At 41.9% G+C, this 24,067-nt stretch overlaps 1 protein-coding gene across 1 annotated transcript in view; it reads left to right on the top strand.

Moving 5' to 3' along the window:
• The window catches only part of CADM3 (cell adhesion molecule 3), an 825,731-nt gene that overhangs the window by 610,566 nt on the left and 191,098 nt on the right, over positions 1-24,067 (top strand). The window contains exon 9 of the mRNA XM_086945217.1: positions 3,008-3,180. Within this exon, the coding sequence (XP_086801343.1) occupies positions 3,008-3,180 (173 nt within the window). The remainder of the gene's footprint in view (positions 1-3,007; positions 3,181-24,067) is intronic.

Genomic DNA, 24,067 nt, shown 5'->3' on the forward strand with positions numbered 1-24,067 from the left:
GTTCAGACCGGGCTCAGGGCCCACATGCACTAAGAGAACAAAGACTTTAGGGGTATAAGTACAGGACCCCTGACAACAGAAAATTAGATCATCCTGGAATCAAGAAGGAACCTCTGCCAAGGAGAAAGCTGAAACTGAAGAAGGAAGACGGTCCTGCTGTTGCTCTGCTGGACTGACCTGTTGCTTTGCTGCCAAGGAGAGACTTTGCTGGGTGCTGTGTCCCCTATCTTGAAGGAATCTCCAAGGGCCTGAGAAGAGCTGGCTCCCTGTTCTGAAGTCCCAGGAACAAAAGGACTTCACCCTAACTTCCCTGAACTCTGCTGAGAGAGTTCTGTCCTTCCTAGAGTGCTTGATCCAGTTGTGGGGCCTCTGGAAGTTGTACCTGTGCTGGGAAGCTTGAAACTAAGCTTGAGAGACTTTTGCAATTGAAAAGTGTTGCATCGCTCGCTTGCGGAGTGCATCCCCGACAGTGCGAGAAGTTTCCCGCCGCTACGAAGGTCGAGATCGTGGCAGCGCCTGACGCCGCTGCCAGAGCCGTCGCATCCTTCGTTTGCGGGACGCATCCAATTGGTGCGGGAAGCCGAACATCGCCGCGAGTGTCGTCGCAGAGCCTGTCGTCGCTGGGTGAGATCGCCGCACCGCTTGCTTGCGGACCGCATCACGTCGCTGCGAGCATCGTCGCAGAACAATCGAGTGAAGTAGTGTGGCTCACTGGTTAGAGGCAAGCAAACCGGGCCGAAGACGGCTGTAATGCCAGAAACCGGTCCCCGGGAGCTTGTTTCCTTCCCAGTGTAAGAATTGGCTTTTGTAGTTTGGTTTGGTTTGCCCTGTTCCCATCATGCACTGGGACAGGAACAGACTAATTTGCATACAGCCAGGTTCTGAAACTGGGATGGTGCAGTGAGCTAAAAAACGGTGTTGGATCTAGCCCTGATCTTTTGACTGGGTGAGAGCTTTCTGCTTAATTCAGAGACTCTGTCCCTCACCATCCCTTGTTGTAAATATCACTGGTTAGAGGCGGCAGACCCGAGAGCAGAGGACGGCCCCGGACCAGGGTTCGATTCCCGGCGCGGCAGGTTTCTGGACCAGGGTCAGCGGACTCGATAATTCTCTCGCCTCGGTGCCCACTCTGATCAGCGATCACACTCGGCAACTCTGGGCACTAGCTTGCCTCATCTTCACTAACGGCCCCACCAGACCGCCGGGGATGCCTGGTCTCACCCTGGAGATACCCATTAAGGGACCATCTCTCAGGGAAGCCAGGAAGGGTTTCGCAGCGGTCGAAGCGCCTTGGGACCCTACGGGTAAGTAGTGCGCTATATAAATGCCTATACATACATACATGCATTGAGGAGCTTCGAGAGAGAGGATCCCCGCTGGACCGCGCATCGTCGCCCCGGAGATCGTCGCAGCCCCTACGAGATCGTCGCATCGTGCCTTTGCGAGAACAAACTTCCTACGGAACCTACGCACCGGAATCCATACAAGTGGCCTTTCTCCCCATACAGACCGGATTCGTCGCAACACGACGGCTGCTGCAGCAGGGCTGTCGCATCGCCTCCCCAGGGTCTCAGGAGCAACGCATCGCTTGTTTTCCACCGCACCAGCTTCTGCTTTTGGAACTTTGTCGCAACTAAAAGGTACTGTGAGTAAACATGACGCAACTCTGAACTTTTCACGCATCTGTGGATTATTGTAACGCAACTTAAAGAACTTTGATTACAACCTTAAGAACTCTTTGAAACCATATTCTTGAACTGTGTATGTTGGATTTTTGTCGTTTTGGTCTTGTGTAGTTTAGAATAAATACTTTTATTTTCCTAAACTGTTGTGGAATCAGTTTTTGGTGTTTTCACTGTGTTACTGTGAGTGTTGGTACAACTACTTTACGCATTGCCTCTGGTTAGCCTAGACTGCTCGTGCCAAGCTACCTAGAGGGTGAGCAGGGGTTATCTCAGAGGGTTATCTCCTTGCCCTGACTAGAAGCAAGGGTCCCTATTTGGACAGTGGTACCTACCTCTGCCAACTAGAGACCCCCAGTTCTAACAATTACATTTTGTTTAATTAATGCTTAAGGGTAGCACAGTTTTTTATGTACTTAGTTTTTTAAAATCTGCAGTTAGGCTTAGATCTAGTTCTGATTAACTTGCATGTTTTTAACATATAATCTATTGGCAATCTTTTATGCCAGTTTCTTGGTTTCATCTATTGCCAACGTAGTTGCAATAGCCAGTCAGTGGAGGTCACTACGTACTTTATCAAGTTTTGCACACTCTTCTAATAATAAAGAAGGTCCTTTATTATTTTGTAGTTCATAGTGGTGTATCTTGTGTAAACCACGTTTGGCATTTGTCCACCATTTGTTTAAATCTGATGTGATAAGTTGTTTTTAACCAAGTCATTTTACCTATCTGGTGTTGCCGGTGTGAGACTTGTGATTTCTGTATTTTAATCTTTATACACAGTTTTGGACACTATCTTAATTGGTACATGTTTTATCTGATGATTCAATGTATCTGTATCTCATGTGTGCTCTTTTATGGTGTCTGTGAAAGAAACCGAATAAAGATTGTTGATTGATAATTGGACAGCAAGGTTTTAGAAAATGAAATTACCTTTTTGAGTCTTCATTTTGTTAGCCATGTTCAAAACCATTGAAGGACCTGCTTAGAATAGATTGTCACACTAAACTTAGTAGTACTGAGGTCTTTGTATGAGATGTAAAATTGGAAAGAAATTCAAAGTTCCGTGCATCTGGTTAAAGAACCCTACTAGATGGTCCCGGGTAGGCCGTGATTGCTTTACAGGATATTTGTCTATAAAGGCATTCTATATTGGGGATCATTAGGTTCCCTTACTAACAAGAACGTCTCCAGCTGTAACTGATAATAATTGTTTGCAGTTAAACTCTGAAGTTCACGATAAAGTAAATATGAGGTCTCTTATACGATGGTTGTTGCTCTTGCTCTTTTTTTTCTGATATACTTATTGCTTTTTCTAATTTAAGTCCCAGAACCTACGTCTGGGAGAAGAAAGGAGGCGAGCTTCCACCACAATCCAGGCAGCAGGAGAACACCCTTGTCTTCTTATTCCTCAACAAGAGTGACAGCGGGGTGTACTTGTGCAAGGTCAGCAGTCTGATGGGCAATTATGTCGCCGAACACAACTTGGATGTCAATGGTAAGCACGTTTTCTCTTAGAATTTACAGGTCCCTGGTTTATATTGATCTGCATTTTCATTTTCACAGGACAAATAAATTGCATGCTTGTCATTCATGCTATCCGCTCTAGTTCATTTCGGTCATTGAAAGTGTCTTAGTTGTTTCTACAGCCATTCTGGTCATATACAAATCTCTGAATAGTTATTTCTTGATGTGGGGAGTGGCCAATGTTTATGAGCAACGGTGTAGCGACAAGCGCATTGCTCACTCATCTTAGCCAATAGACAGGTGCTGTTGGCAAGTAGCTCCGAAGTTCCTTCCATTATTTATATATATATATATATATATATATATATATATTCACTGAAAAAACCATAGGTTATAGACCATATATAGTTAGGAATTAGCATTTACAAAACCTTGAAAATTCACTGAAAAAACCATAGGTTATAGACCATATATAGTTAGGAATTTACATTTACAAAACCTTATTTTACTCACACAAAACCATTGAAATTCCATATATAGTTAGTTGCACTAACTATATATCGCGCACCCGCAATCCACTGCTGATGATGTCACATATTACATCATTCATGACATGGTCAGTGACATCACTGATGACATCACTGATGACATCTCAAATGACATCACTGATGACATCTCAAATGACATCACTGATGACATCTCGTTTGACATTACTGATCACATCACTGATGATATCATTCATGTGATAATACGATGAACCTCTTCAGACTCTAATATAACCTTAGATACAATCAGTGTAAACAGACACTCACAGACTGTCACTCATCCATGGAGTTACTCACACACCTAGTCAGTCATGCAAAGAATCAATCACACCTCCATTTCCTCAACTATACAGTTATACAAACTTTACTTATTCAAACATATACTAACACATATTTACTCTCTTATACAATCCCTGATACAAGTTCAAAATGATCCATACAGCCACTCACACATTCACTGGCTCTTATGCACAGTTCTTTATATGTCAACTCTCACTTTTTTTATTTTTTATTTTTTTATTGAGATGGATTAGAATAGCACTACAAAAAAGAAATACGTTCATACATATCATGAAATATCAGCTGGATAAGAAGATAATTACAAAAATACACAAGGGTTTAAAAAACAGTTCATCAATACATAATACAAGTCACCATCTAAAAGTACTTTACAAACCGGCAGGAGTTCAATCAATTCATCCTCTTGTTTCCCTCCACTTACTAAGGGTGCCCAGATTTTTTCACCAAATACTTTCTTCTTCTGTCCCTTAAATTTATATAAGCATTCTTCGATATTATGAGTTCCAAGCAATCTAGTCAACCAAACCTGGAATGAGGGGGCAACTGAGTCTTTCCATGCCGCCGCTATTAAAATTCTTAACACTGCAACACAAAGAAAGACAAAGGCTTCCGCTTCATGTGTGATTTTCAGATTTTCATCCCTGCCAATTAACACAGTCGTTGGGGATAGAGAGATTTGTCCCTCTAGCAGCCCCGATAAGAATTTCTCCATTTCAGTTAAGACGGGTTTCAAGTTTGGACAAGAATAAAACATATGAATTAAATCTGCAGGGCTTTGGTCGCATCTCGGGCATTTATCTGTATCCCTTTTCCCCCATTGGAACAGCTTTGTTGGGGTGTAATATAGATTAAAAATCATTTTATAATGTTGTGTTTTTAAGTTGGTTGCTCTTAATATTTTCTTGTTCAATGTTAATGCATAGTCCACATCTACATTTGGATCCCCGATTCTAAGAGCCCATGCGTTTTCCACTTGCACCATGTCATCTTCCAGATTCTGCAACAAAAAACCATAGCCTATTTTGATCTTCCGACCACCATTCCTTATATATTGAACAATTGGATTCATCTCCTGGATAGAAATCCTAGGTCTTATGGATTTCACTGATTGTTCTAATTAATTGTACAACATCCAGTGGTTCGCTGAGATATCATATCTTTGTTGCAGAGTCTCGAACCCCACCAACTCTTCCTTACTCATTACATCACCCAGATACCGGATACCCAGCCTTTTCCAAAGGGCACTATTTCTATTCTGTCCAAGATGTTTAAATGGGTTTGAATCCCAGAGGTCTAACATACCATTAATCTTCGGGATCTTAAGAAATTTCAACATTTGCTTCCATACACCCCATGCCCCTAACATCAATTTACTTTTACTCCTCTTATAAAATTGCGCATTTACTTCCCGTATTAAAATCCCCTTGGCTTTTTCACCTATTACTAATTCATAGATTGTGGGAATTCTTGAAAGGCCAGGCTGGCCTACCGGGGTGTTACAGCATAATAACTGTTTCATATGCAACGCTAAACAGACCCAGTGATATAGTCTGAGATTAGGGGCTGCTAGTCCTCCCCTCTCTAGAGGTAGTGACAGTTTAGCTAGCGATCTTCTTACTTTACCATATTGCCAGAGAAACTGTGAGAAGACTGATTCTATTCTTTTTATCAAAGTTTCTTCAATTAATAAGGGGATAGCACGAAATAGATACAGCAGTTTCGGAAACATTGTCATTTTGAGAACATTAACTCGTCCAATCAAAGATAAATGTAAAACATCAATTCTCCTCAAATCTTTCTCTATCACCGCCAATACTGGCAAATAATTTTCCTGAATTATCTTTCCCACATCTGCATTAATTTTAACTCCTAAATAAATAGCAGCATCAACATATCTTTGATCTCTTTTCTGGATATTCTTTGTACAGATTATTATAGTTTTCTCCGTGTTGAGTTTATACCCTGAATACGCCCCGAACTGATAAGCCAGATTATTTAATTCCTGTATTGCTGTATCCGGATTATTAGTAACAATTGCCAAATCGTCCGCATACGCTAGTATCTTAGTAGTATGACCATGCGAAATAACAGGGGATATTCTGTCTGAGGCCAAGATTTTCCTAATCAACGGATCTATGTATAACGCGAATAATATAGGTGAGCAGGGACAGCCCTGGCGTGTGCCTCTTTTGATTATTACCTCTTCTGATTGAAGCCCCATAGTAGTGATTCTGGCAACTGGATCCGCATACATAGCCTTAATACCTTTCCTACAGTTTTCTCCGAAACCTCTTTTCTCCAACACATCCCACATGAAATCCCATACTACACGGTCAAACGCCTTCTCGGCATCCAATAAAATCATAGCCATATCACTCCCTGTCATAGTAGCAGCATCAAATAATGAAATAGCCCTTGCAGTGTGTTCGGTGGTACCACGCCCTGGAACAAACCCATGTTGCCAGGGCGATACAAGTTGATCTATAATCCCTCCTAATCTTTTAGCCCAAACTTTTGAATATAGTTTCGCATCTGTATTAATTAAAGAGATCGGCCTATATGAGCCCGGGTTTTCCTCCGGCTTTCCCTTTTTGTGGAATACCACAATATTGGTCTGCTTCCAACTATCAGGAATAACACCTGAACATATGACTCCATTAAAAAGATCCTCCAGTATTGGCAACATTTCTTCCCTCAAAGCCCTATAAACCTCGATCGGGATCCCATCTGGACCTGCCGCTTTGCCCAATGCTAGTTCACTCAGAGCATTTTTTATCTCCTCCCTTGTTATACCCAATTCCAGCCGATCTCTATCTTCATCCTCCACCCTAGGTGTTATAAAAGATTGGTCTTGTATAGGAAATACCGCCCCTGGATCCTGATCATAAAGTTTTTGGTAAAAATCATGAAATGCCTGTATTATAGAGTTCGGGTCATTATATTCTCTCCCATTGTAGCTTATCTTACTGATGTTATTTCTATTCAAATCTTGCCTTATACGCAATGCTAATGTTCTGCCCGCCTGCTCCCCGGTCTCATAGCGCCTTGCTCTTTGCGTTTGATATGCACAAATCTCTTTCTGAGTGATTATTTTTAGAAGGTCACCCTTAATCCTGGCCATATTTCTGGTAGTCTCACTACTATCTTTACCAGTTATTATTTCCTCGATATGATGTCTCTCTGTTTCAGCCAGAGCTGCTATCAAATTATCTATCTTGCTCTTGTCTTCTTTCCTAATTCTTGCTGCGCAGCTAATCGTCTCCCCTCTTAATGCAGCTTTATACGATTCCCAGACTCCATTTCTGGATGCACTATACCTATTAAGATCAAAGAATTCTTTTGACCACATTTTCATATGATTTAAAAACCTTTCGTCATTTAATAATTTCCTGTCAAAGGTCCATCTAGAGGTTTTCCTTAATACACTGGGAACTTTATAAGTGAGTACCAGAGGATTATGATCTGAAATTATTCTTGGTAATTTCTGAATGTTTACTTTCCCAATCTCTCCAATTGTGATGAAGAAATAGTCTAACTTAGAATACTTTTGTGCTGGATGGGAGAAATATGTATAGCCACTATCACCTGGCTTCTTATCTCCCCAGATGTCTACCAGGCCATGAGACTGCATCATGGAGCTTATTGCTACCTTAACCTTTCGTTTGCGGCCTGTATATATGCTCCCCTGGCGCCAGTCTGCAGAGATATTCATATCACAACATACTATCAGCGGGGCATCCCAATTGGCCAATTCCTCTTCCAACTTATCAAACATCATAGAATCATCCTCATTTGGACCATACATTACACATAATGTGAACCCCATATTCATTTCCGCCAATAGCCATCTGCCTGAGCCATCTGTTTTGATACGTTTCGCTCCACCTAGATGATTTTTAGCTAGTATAGCCACTCTTCTTATCATTAACGATTGGGTGGAACAACCAATCAAAGTAAACCCATACATTTCCAAGATCTTCCTTTTATTCCAGGGGATATGGGTTTCCTGAACGCAGACTATATCGATATTATTTGTTCTGATTAAATGGGTCAATCTCTGCCTCTTCTTCCAATCATTTAAACCCCCTGTATTAATACTGCAAATTCTAATGTCTGACATGTTTTACATATTTGCCTTTCCTACCTTGATTCTTATCCAGAGACCTGATATCAGCCTGCAGACTATTCCTTTCCATCTCTTGCTTTTTCCAATTCCCCCCCCCCTTCCCCCCCCCCCACCCCCACCCTCTCCTCCCACTGCGCTTCCTCCCTCCCCCTGTCGAGCTCCGGAATGGAGCTCCCCCTCAACCCTCCCACTTGTCTTGAGGCGCTCAGACCGCTGGTCTGTGCACGTGATGGTTACAGCTTAGCGTGAGGAGGAGTGACAGCTACTGTAACCTTTTATGCCCCTTAGTTTTACCCCCCACCAAATTTACATTAGCAAAACATGATCTCATTGTGATCCCCCACCTTTTACCAACCCCTCCACCATATGTGTTAGCTACCAATTAGAATCCGCCATTTTTCTTTGAACTCCTTCAGTGATACATGGGAGTACCCCCTACTCTGTTCACTCCCCACGGAAATATTGTACTACAGTACTCCCATTTCCATTCCCATTCACAATTTGGGTCAACATTTGATCATTCTTTAGTACACCAATTACGACATCAAAAACTCTTTAGCTTTGATCTCTGACGAGAAATAAAATGTTTTTCCATCCCGTATTACTTTCAGCTGGGCGGGGTTGATCAGGTAAGCCTGCATACCCTTGTCTTGGAAAGGTTTGATCATCTGCCGTAATCTCCAGCGTCTCTCGACTGTAATATGGCAGAAGTCGGGGCGAACGAAAAAGGTATATTCGTCGACTGTTTTTTTTTTATCAGGTCTCGCCCTCTCAGAAATTGCTTGTCTCAAATTAAAGTTGCCCAGAAAGATCAAGATTGCCCTAGGCTTGACTCCCTCTTTTGCCTTTTGATAGATGTTTGCCGGGGTGCGATGTGCTCTCTGGATCTCCCTCTCAAAATCCCAATCTTTCAACTCCTTAAAGGCTGTCACAAAGAGCTTGACGATGAATGCTTTCATATCTGACCCCTCGGCCCCTTCGGGAATTCCAAGGATACGAAGATTGTTTTGCCGCGACCTATTTTCTAACGACTCAAGTTTCCACTGGACGTCAGTAAACTGTTTTGCTTGCATGTCAACTTTCTTGACTGCCGCTGCTGAATCCGCTTCTGTGGATACCACTCTATCCTCCAAATTGGTCACTCGCTCACCGAGGTTCACACACGCCTTTGTCAGCTTTCTCACCTCCCCTTGTATTTTCCTCACTGCGGCCTGGGATTTCCGACTATCTTGCCTTGCTTCCTCTCTGTGAGCCAATATCTCCTGGTGAATCATTTCCAGGAGCGACATTTGTGCCGAGGCCCCTCAGGGCTGTCTAGGGGAGCCTTCGAAAGCGGTGGCTCTCCATTTTGATTAAGTGTTTTTGCTCTCACCGCCATTTTTACCGCTGTGCTTGGGGGGGTACTTTCCTCAGGTTCTGAGTCACTGCCAGTCTCTATATCGCTGATTTCTTGTTCCAAGCTATCGTCCCCTTCCTCAGACCATTCGCCACCCTCCGATACCGAGAAGAATGCCTCACTTTGGGCTTCTTTTTTACTACAGCTGCTCCCCCCTGTATCATCCTGCAAGATCCCTTCCATGCCATGATGTAAAGGTTTAACGTCACCCAGCTGATCTTCTACCGGAGTTTCCCCTTGCAGTTCCCTTTCTTCCACCAATACTACAGAATCCAACTGTTCTGCGAGATCATCAGTTGCAGTGCATGGAGGTACTTCTTCATTACCATTACCATTATCCGGGGGAGCCTGTGTATCATCCTCCTTCTGATCTTTCATATCTTTAGTGTCTTTATTCTTATTCAACTTCTGGAAGATGTCTGATATTGGAACAGTGCCCAGATTATCCGAGTTCCCCTTGCTAGCACCCTGCTGAGCTAGTTTTTTTATTTGAGGGGAGCCTTGTCTCTTCCTTTTATTACCTTCATTGTCTGCCATAGACTCTGCAAGTGCCGCTGCTGCTTTTCTCCTAGCTCCTGCTTTAGCGCTAGCGCTCATTTTAGGAGCCATAATTGCCCTTCGCCTCTCTTCTGGCCCAAATGTCTCCTTACCGCCAAAAAAATCCTCGTTTTCGTCACTCTCAGTCCGTACAACTCCAATGCCCTCCAGATTGTAGGATCTCTGCTCCTCACCGTCTCTTGGAAGGCGAGTATCTGAATTCAGTGACTTCTTAGCGCGGGACTTCCTTCTCCGCTGGGATTGCCGACTTTGGAAGCGACTCCGCAGGGCTTCGACCCTGTAGGTTATCTCCGCGAGCTCCGCCGCCTCCGCTTGCAGTCTGGAAGCAGCTCCGCCTCTGACCCGCCGCGTCAGCTGGAACACCTCCAGTAGCAGCCGCTGCAGCGGCTGACAGCACGTAAGTTTCATGCGCGTCAGTTTCACCCAGCCGCGACTTCTTGCCGACTCTTGCCGTTCTCTTGCGCTTTTCTTTCACCCTGACGTTAGAGACCCTCGCAGATTCCACCCAGCATCCGAAACACAGCCTCTGTTAGGGGAAAAACGGGGTCATTGCTCGATTTACACTCCTCCTCACGCGAGCTGTTTCCCGACCGTCTCACACGGCCGCCATCTTGCCCCGCCCACGTATGCATCTATGTCAACTCTCACATGTACTGTGTTTTACATATGTACTTACTTTGACATGTAGCACTGAGATATCCATTCACTCACCAATACACTCATGCACACAGTCAACCGCCCATACAGCTGTTTCCACATGCACTTTTGAAACCATGCATCTAGTGAATCAACTGCTCACACATCTATGCACAGAGTCATACACCTCCCAGCCCCCCACACACACACACTCAGTCTCCCATACAAATACTTGGGCAACCAATCAATAACCCATATAGTTACTCATATAGCTACTTATCAACACATGCAACAGTTTACAGAACAACAGACATAATGATGCACAAATTAAGACAGTTTAGTCACTAACCCATGCACTCAGTGAGACACATTTAATCACTCAATCATACAGTCAGTCATGCACCTACTAAATCCTTCATTCAGACACTTATACATCCACTTATTCTTCAATATGTAAGACATATTTTAACTTTACAGAAACATACAGTCACTGGATGTTGTCATCAGTGATGTCATCAGTGATGTCATTTGAGATGTCATCAGTGATGTCACTGACCATGTCATGAATGATGTAATATGTGACATCATCAGCAGTGGATTGAGGGTGCGCGATATATAGTTAGTGCAACTAACTATATATGGAATTTCAATGGTTTTGTGTGAGTAAAATAAGGTTTTGTAAATGCGAATTCCAAACTATATATGGTCTATAACCTATGTTTTTTTCAGTGAATTTTCAAGGCTTTGTAAATGCTAATTCCTAACTATATATGGTCTATAACCTATGGTTTTTTCAGTGAATTTTCAAGGTTTTGTAAATGCTAATTCCTATCTATATATGGTCTATAGCCTATGGTTTTTTCAGTGAATATATATATATATATATACATACATATATAAACATATATCATCTGTATATCTATATAAATACAAACATAAATGCATGCATACATATACTTATATGCATACAGATGCATGTTATTTACATGAAAGTTGAAAAACACTAATAAAAGCAAAGCTAAAAAGCTACCTCATTACAAACAGAATGGCTTTAACTTAAACGAGGTCGAGATGTATTGCATTTTCAATGCTTGTTTACTTTGGTTCCATCAAGAAGGCATTCAGATGTGTCACACATTTGCCATAAATTCTGAATGTTAGCACTCTAGTTGCACATTAGATCACTGTAGTAAAGCTACTGCTCACCAGGGACGTCTGCTGCTGGTATTCAAAGTGCATGTTTCAGTCTGCATGTCAGAATTTTTTTAATGAAATAGAAGAGGATTTGAGAAGTCACTCAAAATGATCCCTAATTTTTCTTTCTGAAGCACTAATCATACTTTCTATGGCAAAATTAACCCCTCATGTTGTTCCTTTTTCAATTGAGTGTTTTCAGACTTACCACTTCATTCCAATCAAGATGGCTTCTGGTGTGCCATACTTTTGTCATAAGTAAGACTGTTAGCGCTCTAGTTGTTCTTTAGAACACTCTGGGACATTCTGTCATTGGGCTATACTTGGGGTACATCTGGGTGATATTTGGGCTTCATTTAGGCTCTTTTGTCTCTGGTGGCCATCTTGGGAGACTGTATGGCAGAATTTTTTAATGAAATTGAAGAGGGTTTGAGAAGTCACTCAAAATGTGCCCTAATTTGTCTTTCTGCAGCACTAATCATAATTCATATGGCAAAATATACCCCCTCATTTTGTTCCTTTTTAAATTAAATGTTTTAAGAGTTACCACTTTATTCCAATCAAGATGGCTTCAGGTGTGCCATACCTTTGTAATAAGTAGGACTGTTAGCGCTCTAGTTGTTCTTTAGAACACTCTGGGACATTCTGTCATTGGGCTATACTTGGGCTACATCTGGGTGATATTTGGGCTACATTTGGGCTCTTTTGTCTCTGGTGGCCATTTTGGGAGACTGCATGTCAGAATGTTTTAATGAAATAGAAAAGGATTTGAGAAGTCACTCAAAATGTGCCCTAATTTTTCATTCTGCAGCACTAATCATACTTTCTATGGCAAAATATACCCCCTCATGTTGTTTCTTTTTAAATTAAATGTTTTAAGAGTTAACACTTTATTCCAATCAAGATGGCTTCAGGTGTGCCATACCATTGTAATAAGTAGGACTGTTAGCGCTCTAGTTGTTCTTTAGAACACTCTAGGAGGCTGCAGTAGAACACAAAGGAATCAACTGACAGTCTCTGTCCTTGTTGGATGTACATGTTTTACTGAGAATGTCAGACTTTATTTTCACATGACTGAGAAAGATAATGTGAATTTACAGAAAATATGCTTTCAGTTTAGCTTATAGATCCCCTTCCAAACCACTGTGGGAAAATCATGAGATATTAGTTTTCTTTCAAACAATATTCATGATATCACAGCAGAAGGTTTTTTCACATGGTAAAATCACCTTAGAACCCACCACAATTCCTAAAACGAGTATGGTACCATCAATAAATGATTTATAATGTAACTAAAGTCCTAAAACCCTCTAACTACAATGCTTTTTAATGAGGTGCTATCATGTATATTGGTCCCAAGATGGCAGCCAACACTTCTTGGATGAAGTGCTGACAGCCAATCAGATCAGATGTGTGGTTAGGCTCCGCCCAGATATATATCTTTTTTTGAACCTAAATTACTCAAAATCCACTGGAGCACATATATTGAGACCTAGCAAAGGCACATCGGGCTAACAGTCCCTACAATTTTGCCAAGTTTTGTGCAAATCCATTCAGCCGTTCGAGCTAAAAGTGAGGCCAACCGCCCTATGGAAATTAACATGGGAAAAACGTGTTTTGGGACCCCCCTTTTTTCTCGGCCCCCCCTTGATGAAACCCCCCCAAATTGTCAGGGGCTGCTCAGAAACAAAATGTTCCATTTTCCTGACAAATTTCAGCCAATTCCGTCCACAAACGCCAAAGTTATTAGACATAGAATTTTCAAAAATCCCATAGAGAAAAAATCCTAACTATATATGCCTACTGGCGACCGCCAGTAGGTAATATATATATATATATATATATATATATATATATATATATATATATATATATAATCACACCAAAGTAATCCCGTTACCAGGGGCACACTCTTGCACAGCCGGTGCAAGTTCACAGGGACGGGCTTTCCCTGAAATCGATTCGCCTCCAAACAATTATACTCGCACACGTTCAGGAACGTTGAATTAGCAGGGTTTATTGTGTCATAGTGCCATCACAGCACACAGCATCACAACCTACGCGTTTCGATCACTAGATCTTGGTCACGGTTACAAACATTTGTCCTACTTCTCTTTCAGACTTTTATACCAGCTATTCATGTCAGCATGTTTATGATGCATTATGGTTCTGGTAGTTACTATTTGCCACATTACGATTTTTTAAAGTTATTTTTTCACTTTTTGTGTGGCCTTATATAGTGCTTATTTACATTTTCATTTATCTGGCTAGATGTTTTAACGCATATTAGTCATAGTTCATTAGTACACCACTTATTTACAATTGCAGTACTACTATAACTTGAAGCAAGACTTTTTTAGCGTTTCACTGATCAGTATATGCATAGTAACATATTTTGTTGCCTTGCGTATACATTATTTTAGTAATATATATTAAATATTCGCAGGCTCCTTGCGGGACTCAGTGCCCATAATATGTCTTATACATACATTCAGATCAAAGTTTGGTATGCTTTCTAATAACCATTTTCGCATACAACCCTTGCATGTCACAATTATCTTGCTACAATCATAGTCATAGTTTGTGTGATTACACATTGCAATGTTTTAGGAATTAGTGCCTTATTTCTCTGACAGTTATGCGTATCCCAAAAATGTTCAATGTTCATCATTCTCAGCCAGTGTACAAGAGGAAAGTTCAATTCAAAGGTGCACATAGAGTTCTTCATCCCCGTTTAATCCATAAGGGATCTTTGTTTTAAATCGAATGATTAGTCTAGATTCTAGACGTCGTAATGTCATTAATCTGTTTCCACCTCTCTCTTTTAGTGGTACTGTTGCCAACCCACTGTAAGTTGTTTTTCCATGTCTTTTTATCATGGGTCAGCATGTGTTTCGCCATGGCATATTTAAGATCACGGTTTTCTATTGCTCGGATATGTTCCAATATCCTCTTATTTAATGAGCAAATGGTGCTTCCAATGTATCTCTTGCCACAGAAGCATTGCAAAAGATAAACCACATGTGTTGTTTTACATGTGATTGTGCTTTCCACATTGAAGATTTTTCCCTTTGGATCTTTTAGCTTTGATACATTTTTCCCCACTTGGCACGCCTTACATTGGCTGCATTTTGTAAAACCATTCTGTCTCCTTTGCAGCCAGTCTTTTGATTTCTTTTTGTTTTCAAAGTGGCTGTTTACCAATTTATCAGACAAAGATGGTGCTTTTCTAAAAGTTACTTGTGGGTATTTTCCAAGTTCCTTGCCAATGTCTGGATCTTTTTGCACAATATGCCAATATTTTTGCAATGTCTTTCTTATCTGTTGGCTTTCTTTTGTATACGTAAGTATCATTCTGATTGGTTCCCTTATAGCTGAAATTTCCTCTAGATCTTTTTTAGGAATTAATGTTTCATTTAGACTTTTTTCTCTCGCTCTTTTTTTCTCCTCGGTCAATGTCACATTTTTTATATCCTCTTTTGCTGAATCTGGCTGCAGTTTCCTTGAACTTGTTGTTCATTTCATTTTCATTTGAGCAGTTCCTTTTCATCCTGATGAATTCACCGTAGGGTATGTTCTTTTTCACTACTTCCGGATGAAAACTCTGTCCATGCAGGATGCTGTTTGTAGATGTTGCTTTTCTGTGGACTGTTGTTTCCAGTTGGCCGTTTTGCACATAGACTTTTGTATCCAGAAATACTATTTCACTGGAGCTTATACAGTGTGTGAATTTCAAGCCCACCTCGTTGTTATTGAGGATTTTCATATACTCGAGAAATTCATCGTTGGATCCATTCCATATTATGAATAGATCGTCTATGAAACGCAGCCAGAGGATTACTCTGGCTACGTATTGGTCATTTCCTTCTCTCCAAGCTACCACCTTCTCCCACCAACCCATAACTAGGTTGGCGTAGCTTGGAGAAAAGGAAACTCCCATTGCTGTTCCACAGATTTGAGAGTAATGTGATTTATTAAAAAGAAAAACATTGTTTCTAAGACACATTTCTATCATTTCCGTTATCATACTGCAATGCTTTAATTGTTCGATTGGTTTCTGTTTGAGAAAATACTGCACTGCTGTTAGACCCAGCTCGTGACTGATTGAGGTATAGAGCGATATGACATCGATGGTTACCAGCCGGTAACCATCCATCCATCCAATATTCATCAGATGTCTGAGGAAATCCCCCGTGTCTTTTATATAAGATGGTAAGGTGGGCACCATTGGTGCTAGGAAATGATCCACATAGTTGGCAACATTTTCGTACAGAGACCCACAGCTGGAAATAATGGGCCTTCCCGGGGGTTTATTTAGTGTCTTGTGCACTTTCGGAAGAAAGTATATTGTTGGAGTGATGGGATTTTGATTGTTGAGGAATTGCACTTCATTGTCATTCAACAGATTCAGTTCTTGCCACTTTTTTAAACGTTTTTCCAGGTTCAATATCATTTCATTTATTGGATTTGTACTTAGTTTTTTGTAATTATTACAGTCGTTTAACTGGCGCATGGCTTCTTTTATATAGTCCTCTTTCTCCTGGATCACTATGTTCCCGCCTTTGTCGGCGGGTTTTATTTCCAGATTTTCATTCGTCATTAGTGCCTCCAGTGCTTTCCGTTCTTCAATTGTCAGATTTTCTTTTTTGCGTGTCTTGATGTTATTTAATTGGTCCAATTCCTCATTTACCAGATCGTAAAAGGTGTCAATTTTATTCCCTGGATGCAAAATGGGACAAAACTTCGATTGCTTTCTCAAGTTTGTTTTTGGATGACCACTTATTTCCAGTTCCATTTCAGTCAGGAATTGGGTATCTGAGATGTCTTCACCATCTGTTTCATTTATCAAATCAACCGCTGTTCTTAATGCTGGTATATCCTGGATTTTTAAGCCTTGATCTTCACTGGTATCCATGGCATTATTTTCAATGTTTGATTCCATAATTCCTCTTCCTTGTTTCTTGAAGAATTTAGCCAACTTTATTTTCCTCACGTATTTGTACAGATCTATTTTTGTTTCTACTAGATCCCAGTGTTTTTCTGGCCAAAATGTTAGTCCTTTATTTAAAAGAGTCTCTTCTGCTCTAGTTAATACGTGTTTCGATAGATTTATGATCAAGTATGGCTCGTTTTCCTCATGGTGACTTAGGCATTCGTTACTCTGTTCCCTGTTGATTGGGGAAATAATATATATATATATATATATATTCACTGAAAAAACCATAGGTTGTAGACCATATATAGTTAGGAATTAGCATTTACAAAACCTTAATTAACTCGCACAAAACCATAGAAATTTGCATATATAGTTAATTGCAATAACTATATATCGCGCACCCGCAATCCACTGCTGATGATGTCACATATTACATCATTCATGACATGGTCAGTGACATCACTGATGACATCACTGATGACATCATCCAGTGACTGTATGTTTCTGTAAAGTTAAAATATGTCTTACATATTGAAGAATGAGTGGACGTATAAGTGTCTGGATGAAGGATTTAGTAGGTGCATGACTTACTGTATGAGTGAGTGATTAAATGTGTCTCACTGAGTGCATGGGTTAGTGACTAAACTGTCTTAATTTGTGCATCATTATATCTGTTGTTCTGTAAACTGCTGCATGTGTTGATCAGTAGCTATATGAGTAACTATATGGGTTATTGATTGGTTGCCCAAGTATTTGTATGGGAGAGTGAGTATGTGTGGGTGTCTGGGAGGTGTGTGACTCTGTGCATAGATGTGTGAGCAGTTGATTCACTAGATGTATAGGTTCAAAACTGCATGTGGAAACAGCTGTATGGGTGGTTGACTGTGTGCATGAGTGTATTGGTGAGTGAATGGATATCTCAGTGCTACATGTCAAAGTAAGTACATATGTAAAACACAGTACATGTGAGAGTTCACATATATAAATTACTGTGTATAAGAGCTAGTGAATGTGTGAGTGGCTGCATGGATCATTGAAAACTTGTATCAGTGATTGTATAAGAGAGTAAATATGTGTTAGAATATGTTTGAATAAGTAAGGTGTGTATAACTGTATAGTTGAGCAAATGGAGGTATGATTGATTTTTTGCATGACTGACTAGGTGTGTGAGTAACTCCATGGATGAGTGACAGTATGTGAGTGTCTGTTTACACTGAGTTTATCTAAGGTTATATTAGAGTCTGAAGAGGTTCATCGTATTATCACATGAATGATGTCATCAGTGATGTGATCAGTAATGTCAAATGAGATGTCATCAGTGATGTTATCAGTGATATCATTTGAGATGTCATCAGTGATGTCATTTGAGATGTCATCAGTGATGTCATCAGTGATGTCATTTGAGATGTCATCAGTGATGTCATCAGTGATGTCATTTGAGATGTCATCAGTGATGTCATCAGTGATGTCACTGACCATGTCATGAATGATGTAATATGTGACATCATCAGCAGTGGATTGCGGGTGCGCGATATATAGTTATTGCAATTAACTATATATGCGAATTTCTATGGTTTTGTGCGAGTAAATTAAGGTTTTGTAAATGCTAATTCCTAACTATATATGGTCTATAACCTATGGTTTTTTCAGTGAATTTTCAAGGTTTTGTAAATGCTAATTCCTAACTATATATGGTCTATAACCTATGGTTTTTTCAGTGAATTTCAATGGTTTTTTAATAGCAAATATCAAAAGCTGTCAAATGTCAAGTACGTGATAGGTAAAAACATTTTCGTGTTTATGCACGCTGATGTGCTTTGAACGCTGCCCCCCTCCCCCCCCCCTCTTTTCTCTTAGGAGTACTCTCTCTTTGCAGATAGTGAAGGTTAGTTAACGCAGGCCTTTACCCCCGTTGTAATCCGTCGTGCCTGCTGCCCTCTCTATTGGATTGATTGTTATCCAAGCATTTACTGTTTTAGAATTGGTTCTCTTTGGTTCATTCTCTATTTACAAACAAGCACAGAATCGCAATACTCTGTTTAGTCTTTGCAGATAGTGAAAAATTGTTTAAAAAAAACAAAAGGAATCGAGCAAAATCAGTAGGCCACTAATGGGATCTCTTTTTGACCTCGCTAAAATAGAAACATTAAGAACAACCCCTCATGAGAAATACGAAACTAGTGAGATGAACTTAGCTCCACACCATGATGGCTGCAAGACAGCTCGGCTCCGCCACCCACCCCACCCAAAATAACGACAAACCCTATGCAATTATGTGTCACATTAAAAATATATAGCACTCCAACAAAGTAGTAGGATTATAACACTTTAATAACTTATAAATATATACAACACACCAGCAAAGTAACAGGGTAAAACATTTTATTAAATAACTATTTTATACTTTTTGTTGCCCGATCCGGCTAGCTCAATCGATCGAGCATGAGACTCATGCACTCTGATCTCCTTGGCCTCAGTCAAGCATTAATAGTAAGATTTTCATACATGAGTGTACTTTTTGCCTTTTGTTGACTCTTCCATTCTTAACATTGTCCCACAATCCGTTTGACCTGAAACGATTACACAAATAAAACATTTGTGAGTTTTAAATTTCCGGAGAAGTATAATTCACCAATACCTTTTTTAAAGTGTTATAATCCTACTAATTTTTTATCGATTATTGCTCTTTGAGATATTCCCTGTCTACAAACAGAGAAAAATAGGAATATTCTGTCTCCCTTTGCAGATAGTGAAGGATAGGTAATGCGGACTTTTGTCCCCCGTTGTAATCCGTCATGCCTGTTTTTCTCCCCACTAATTGATTGATTGGCTGGACATTTATTGTTCAAGGAATAGTTCTCTCGAGGTATTCTCTGTTTGCAAATAACGTGGAATAGAAATATTCTGTCTAGTCTTTGCAAGTAGTGAAGGGTGGGTAATGCGGACCTTTGTCCCCCGTTGTAATCTGTCATGCCCATCTACTCCCCACTGATTGAGAAACTAGTTCCACCCGGACCATTTATTAGAGGTACATCATCTGGCTCAACCGGAGAGTACCCCTAATAAAGAAGACATATGTAAAATACGAAGTAATCACTGTATCCTGTTAAACAGAAACTTTAGCATGAAACACACTTGAAAAGGAAGGGAAAGAAATCGAACAAAATCAGTAGGCCACTGATGAGTTTTTGACTTCGCTAGAAATAAGAAACATGAAAGTAGTGAAAGAAGCCAAGCTTGACGTTACGGCAGCCACGAGGTAGCTAGGCTCCGCCACCCCCCCACTGCTCCAAGCATGTCTGTCCCACCGCCCGCCACGCCCAATAACGGTAACATGAAATAGATACAAATCAGCAGATACCTACCCCCATTCCGGAAACTCCCGAAGTGCAACAGGTTCGCGGCTACGCCCATCCGGAAGACGAGGCCTTCGGCACGTGTAGGGCGGGTCCTGCTGGCAGCCGTCGGCCGGGGAGGTCATCGCCTAAGGTGGGCCAGGAGAGGAGCCGAGGCTGACGGGATTCTTCTTCTTTCTAAAATAATGGCTGCGACAACGGGTGGGGGATGTCTTGCACATGCCACCGACCCCCCCCTCCTATCGCCTGGTCCGGACATCACGGATATCAACGCCAAATGTCGGCGTGGGGTGCGCTGGGAGGGAGAGGCGGCGCGAACGAGCCTCTCCCACCCCCACAGGTGGGGGCCCCTCAGCTGCACCCCCAACGCTCCACTCACCCAACAAAAGGGTTGTCGCATAAGGCGGACCAGGAGAGGAGCCGAGGCCGACGGTATCTTCTTCTTTTTTCAATAATGGCTGCGACAACACTGGGGGTGGATGTCTTGCACATGCCACCGACCCCCCCCACCCCCCGCCTCCCCTCGTATCTCCTGGTCTGGCCCCGGCTTGGTATGAGCTCCCCGTTCGGTCCTGACGCGGTGCCCTGCAGGCCACGGGGGGTGGGATGTCTTGCCTCTGCCTCTGACCCCCCCCCCCCCTCTTATCGCCTGGTCCGGACATCACGGATATCAACGCCAGGTGTCGGCGTGGGGTGCGCTGGGAGGGAGAGGCGGCGCGAACTAGCCTCTCCCACACCCCCAGGTGGGGGCCCCTCAGCTGCACCCCCAACGCTCCACTCACCCAACAAAAGGGTTCCTCCACTCTTGCGATGCAGCGGCGCTGCACTCACCCGACAAAAGGTCTCGTCCACTATTGCGAGGCAATGATGCTCCGCTCACCCAGCGGGGTCTCGTCCACTGTTGCGGTGCAACAGCGCTTCTGAGTTCAACTAGAAAATGAGTCCTGCGTCCAGAAACGTTCTCCTCAACTTTGAAGATTCTATAAGAGCCACGGGGGCCCCCGACCCCCGCAGACACCCCCGATGGGGAATGACTGCCATGATCACCCACGGAACGACCACGACATAGCCGCGGGACGTCGGCGCGCTCATGCCGGCGCCGGCCTCAGTCTTGAAATGACCAAAATCCTGCAAGACTACCAACTTGATCAGTTCCGGTGGGACACCAGTATGACCCGGTAGGAGAGATTGTTGCCTCCCACCCCACTTTGACTGATGGTTCATGTCGGCAGTCCCCTCTGCTACCCTTCAACGAAAACTTTTGGACTGCCGAAAGAGGTCCCGGTCCAACCACGAGTTGGTGGAGACATTTTGACTATACTTGGACCTTCCTGACCTCACCCAAAATGGCGCCGGTACAAATGAAACTCTCAACTCCTTGTTGTGCCCCGATTGCTCAGCCTTGATATCATGAGATATGTATGCAGTTTTTAGCACATGAATTGATATGGGATAAGACTGATTATATGTTCGGACAATGAATTGATCCAGGATGGGTATTGATTATACGTTCGAACAATGAATTGACATGGGACGGGTACTGATTACACGTTCGAACAATGAATTGATATTAAGTTCTAATGCATCATTGATTACTGTATTTATTATTGAAGGTTCGAATTGTCGACACTTTTGGTACTTGCTCACAATGAATTATCGATATGATTTTGTTGCACTTGTCGCACTTTTTACTATGAAATCAACGACCACTGACTCTCTGTTATGTTTTCCACAAATAAATACCCCCCCGCCCCCCCCCCCCCCACCATTTACAGTTCCAGCCTGCTCCGTGGCCGGCCCACGGGGTTGTAGGCCCGTATTTGGGCACCAACATTTTTATTAAAAAAAATTTTGAAAAAGCAAACGTAGTTGTAACGCGTAGATTGGTAAGTTTCGAATAAATGGCCACTGTTTCCGATTTTTTTTTTTTTTTTTTTTTTTTAAAAGCAGGTGAAATGAAGCAGCTCAATTAGTTAAGGGTTAAAAAGTATAGTACGCAGAAACATTGAAAATATGAATGGTCCAGGTTTGTTGTATGTGTTTTTCATTTTTGTACAGCATAAAGCAATCGATAAAGATCCTGGTATTTAGCCTCTACTTTATATGCTACCTGTATCAGGGAAGTTGTTTTAAATGCCCCTAAGCCACCCCGAAGGAGTGTCACCTGGCCCCCCTAGTACGAACGAAAACGACCCGTACCACTGTAGGTTATCTCTCTTCCTCAAAAATGACAAAAATTACTTTCTATGACGTTTTGGACATTGATGATTTTCATATGATCTATTTATTAAAGTAATACTCATCTCTCCGCATGAAATTAATTTTCCACATGCTACACAAGTCAATCTCATCTGCCCAAAGTTCTTTTGCAGATTTGGGACCGTTTCCCTTGCCTCTGACTCACTTATTGCTAAGTCATTGGTGGATGTTTTTGCCGGTCGGGGGTTATCCACCAAATCTCGAAGTTGTGCTTTAGAATAATTAAGAGGGTGCCACCTCTCCATGTGCCGATGCATGGTATGATTACCATAGCTATATTTTTTTCGGTCCCTCTCGAGAGTTTTTTTTTTGCAGATGAGGCAGGTAACGAACCTGGCATTAACTTTCTTTTCATGAGAAGGAAAAGAAAAAAAATGCCAGATAAAATTCACTTTCACATGGGACGTTCTTGGCATTTCTTTCAGAAACTTTTACATCACTGTGTCATTTCTTTGTCTATCCTGGTTAAAGCAATGTCATGTAAATAGTTGTTTAAAAAGTTTTTTTTTAACGTGTTTACTTTGTTGGAGCGTTGTATATATTTATAAGTTATTAAAGTGTTATAATCCTACTACTTTGTTGGAGTACTATATATTTTTAATGTGACACATAATTGTGAAGACTTTGATGTACAAAAAGGCATCCCTGGAATCTTCCGCTTCAGGCTCAGTCCCACACACCCTTACAGTGAGAATCCCCTCCCCAATCACAATACAGGATCGTTATCAGATAGTAGGAACGCGTGTGGTGTGACAGATCTCATGAGGTGGGGGCCTTGATCTACTGTAACTCCCTTGAACGGGGGTGATTCTTTACAGTTGGGGCCATAAACTACATCTGCAGGGCTAGGTGATAGCCTGGGACCGGCCTGGACAATCAGACACAGAGGAAGAGGAGTGTCAGAGGGTGCGGTAGTGAATAGGGTGAAAGGGAGGTGTCGGGCGGGCACAGGGTGTGATACTCAGGGAAGAGCAGCGCAGATGGGGGGAGGTTTATGGCCCATGCATGAGAGAGAGAGCAGGGGTGACCAGTGCGTGGGGGAGATGCTTGCGAGGGTGGGGAGCCATGCTGAGGATCGGCGGCGTGCAGAGAGTGGGTCTGGTCAAGACATCTAAAATGGCTGCCGTGCACGACAAAAGTGTGGCATTGGAAAAAAAGCAAGATGGCGCAGACAATGTTTATCAATACGGATTAATTTATAACAATTATTTTTAACAATATATTTACTCGCAGTGTCAAAATGGCGGTCAACACTTCCTGATTTCCTTCGAATCGAACGTTAACAGAAGTCAAGCGGCAAAAAAAAAAAAACGCTCACGCGCAACCGCTGGAAGACAAGTATCAACATATATGAGCCTCCTCAACCACCCTCAGAAAACATAGGGGGTCAGGATACGTCTCCCATACCCCCTTATACCCAATACTCACATTGCTTTTCCTCCATCTTGTAATTTAATTAAATCGAAACACAAAATGGCGAATTCACGTTTCGCTACCAGTTTGCGACCCGGTTCGCGAACCGAGAAGCGCTTCTACCGCGAAAAATCAAATTTTTTTTATTTGCCCCACGGGACCCTTTAATAACCCCAACATCATTCCTAGGGGGTCAAGA

Source organism: Lissotriton vulgaris, chromosome 12 (genome assembly GCF_964263255.1).
Source record: "Lissotriton vulgaris chromosome 12, aLisVul1.2, whole genome shotgun sequence".
In the NCBI taxonomy this organism is placed as follows: Eukaryota; Metazoa; Chordata; class Amphibia; order Caudata; family Salamandridae; genus Lissotriton; species Lissotriton vulgaris.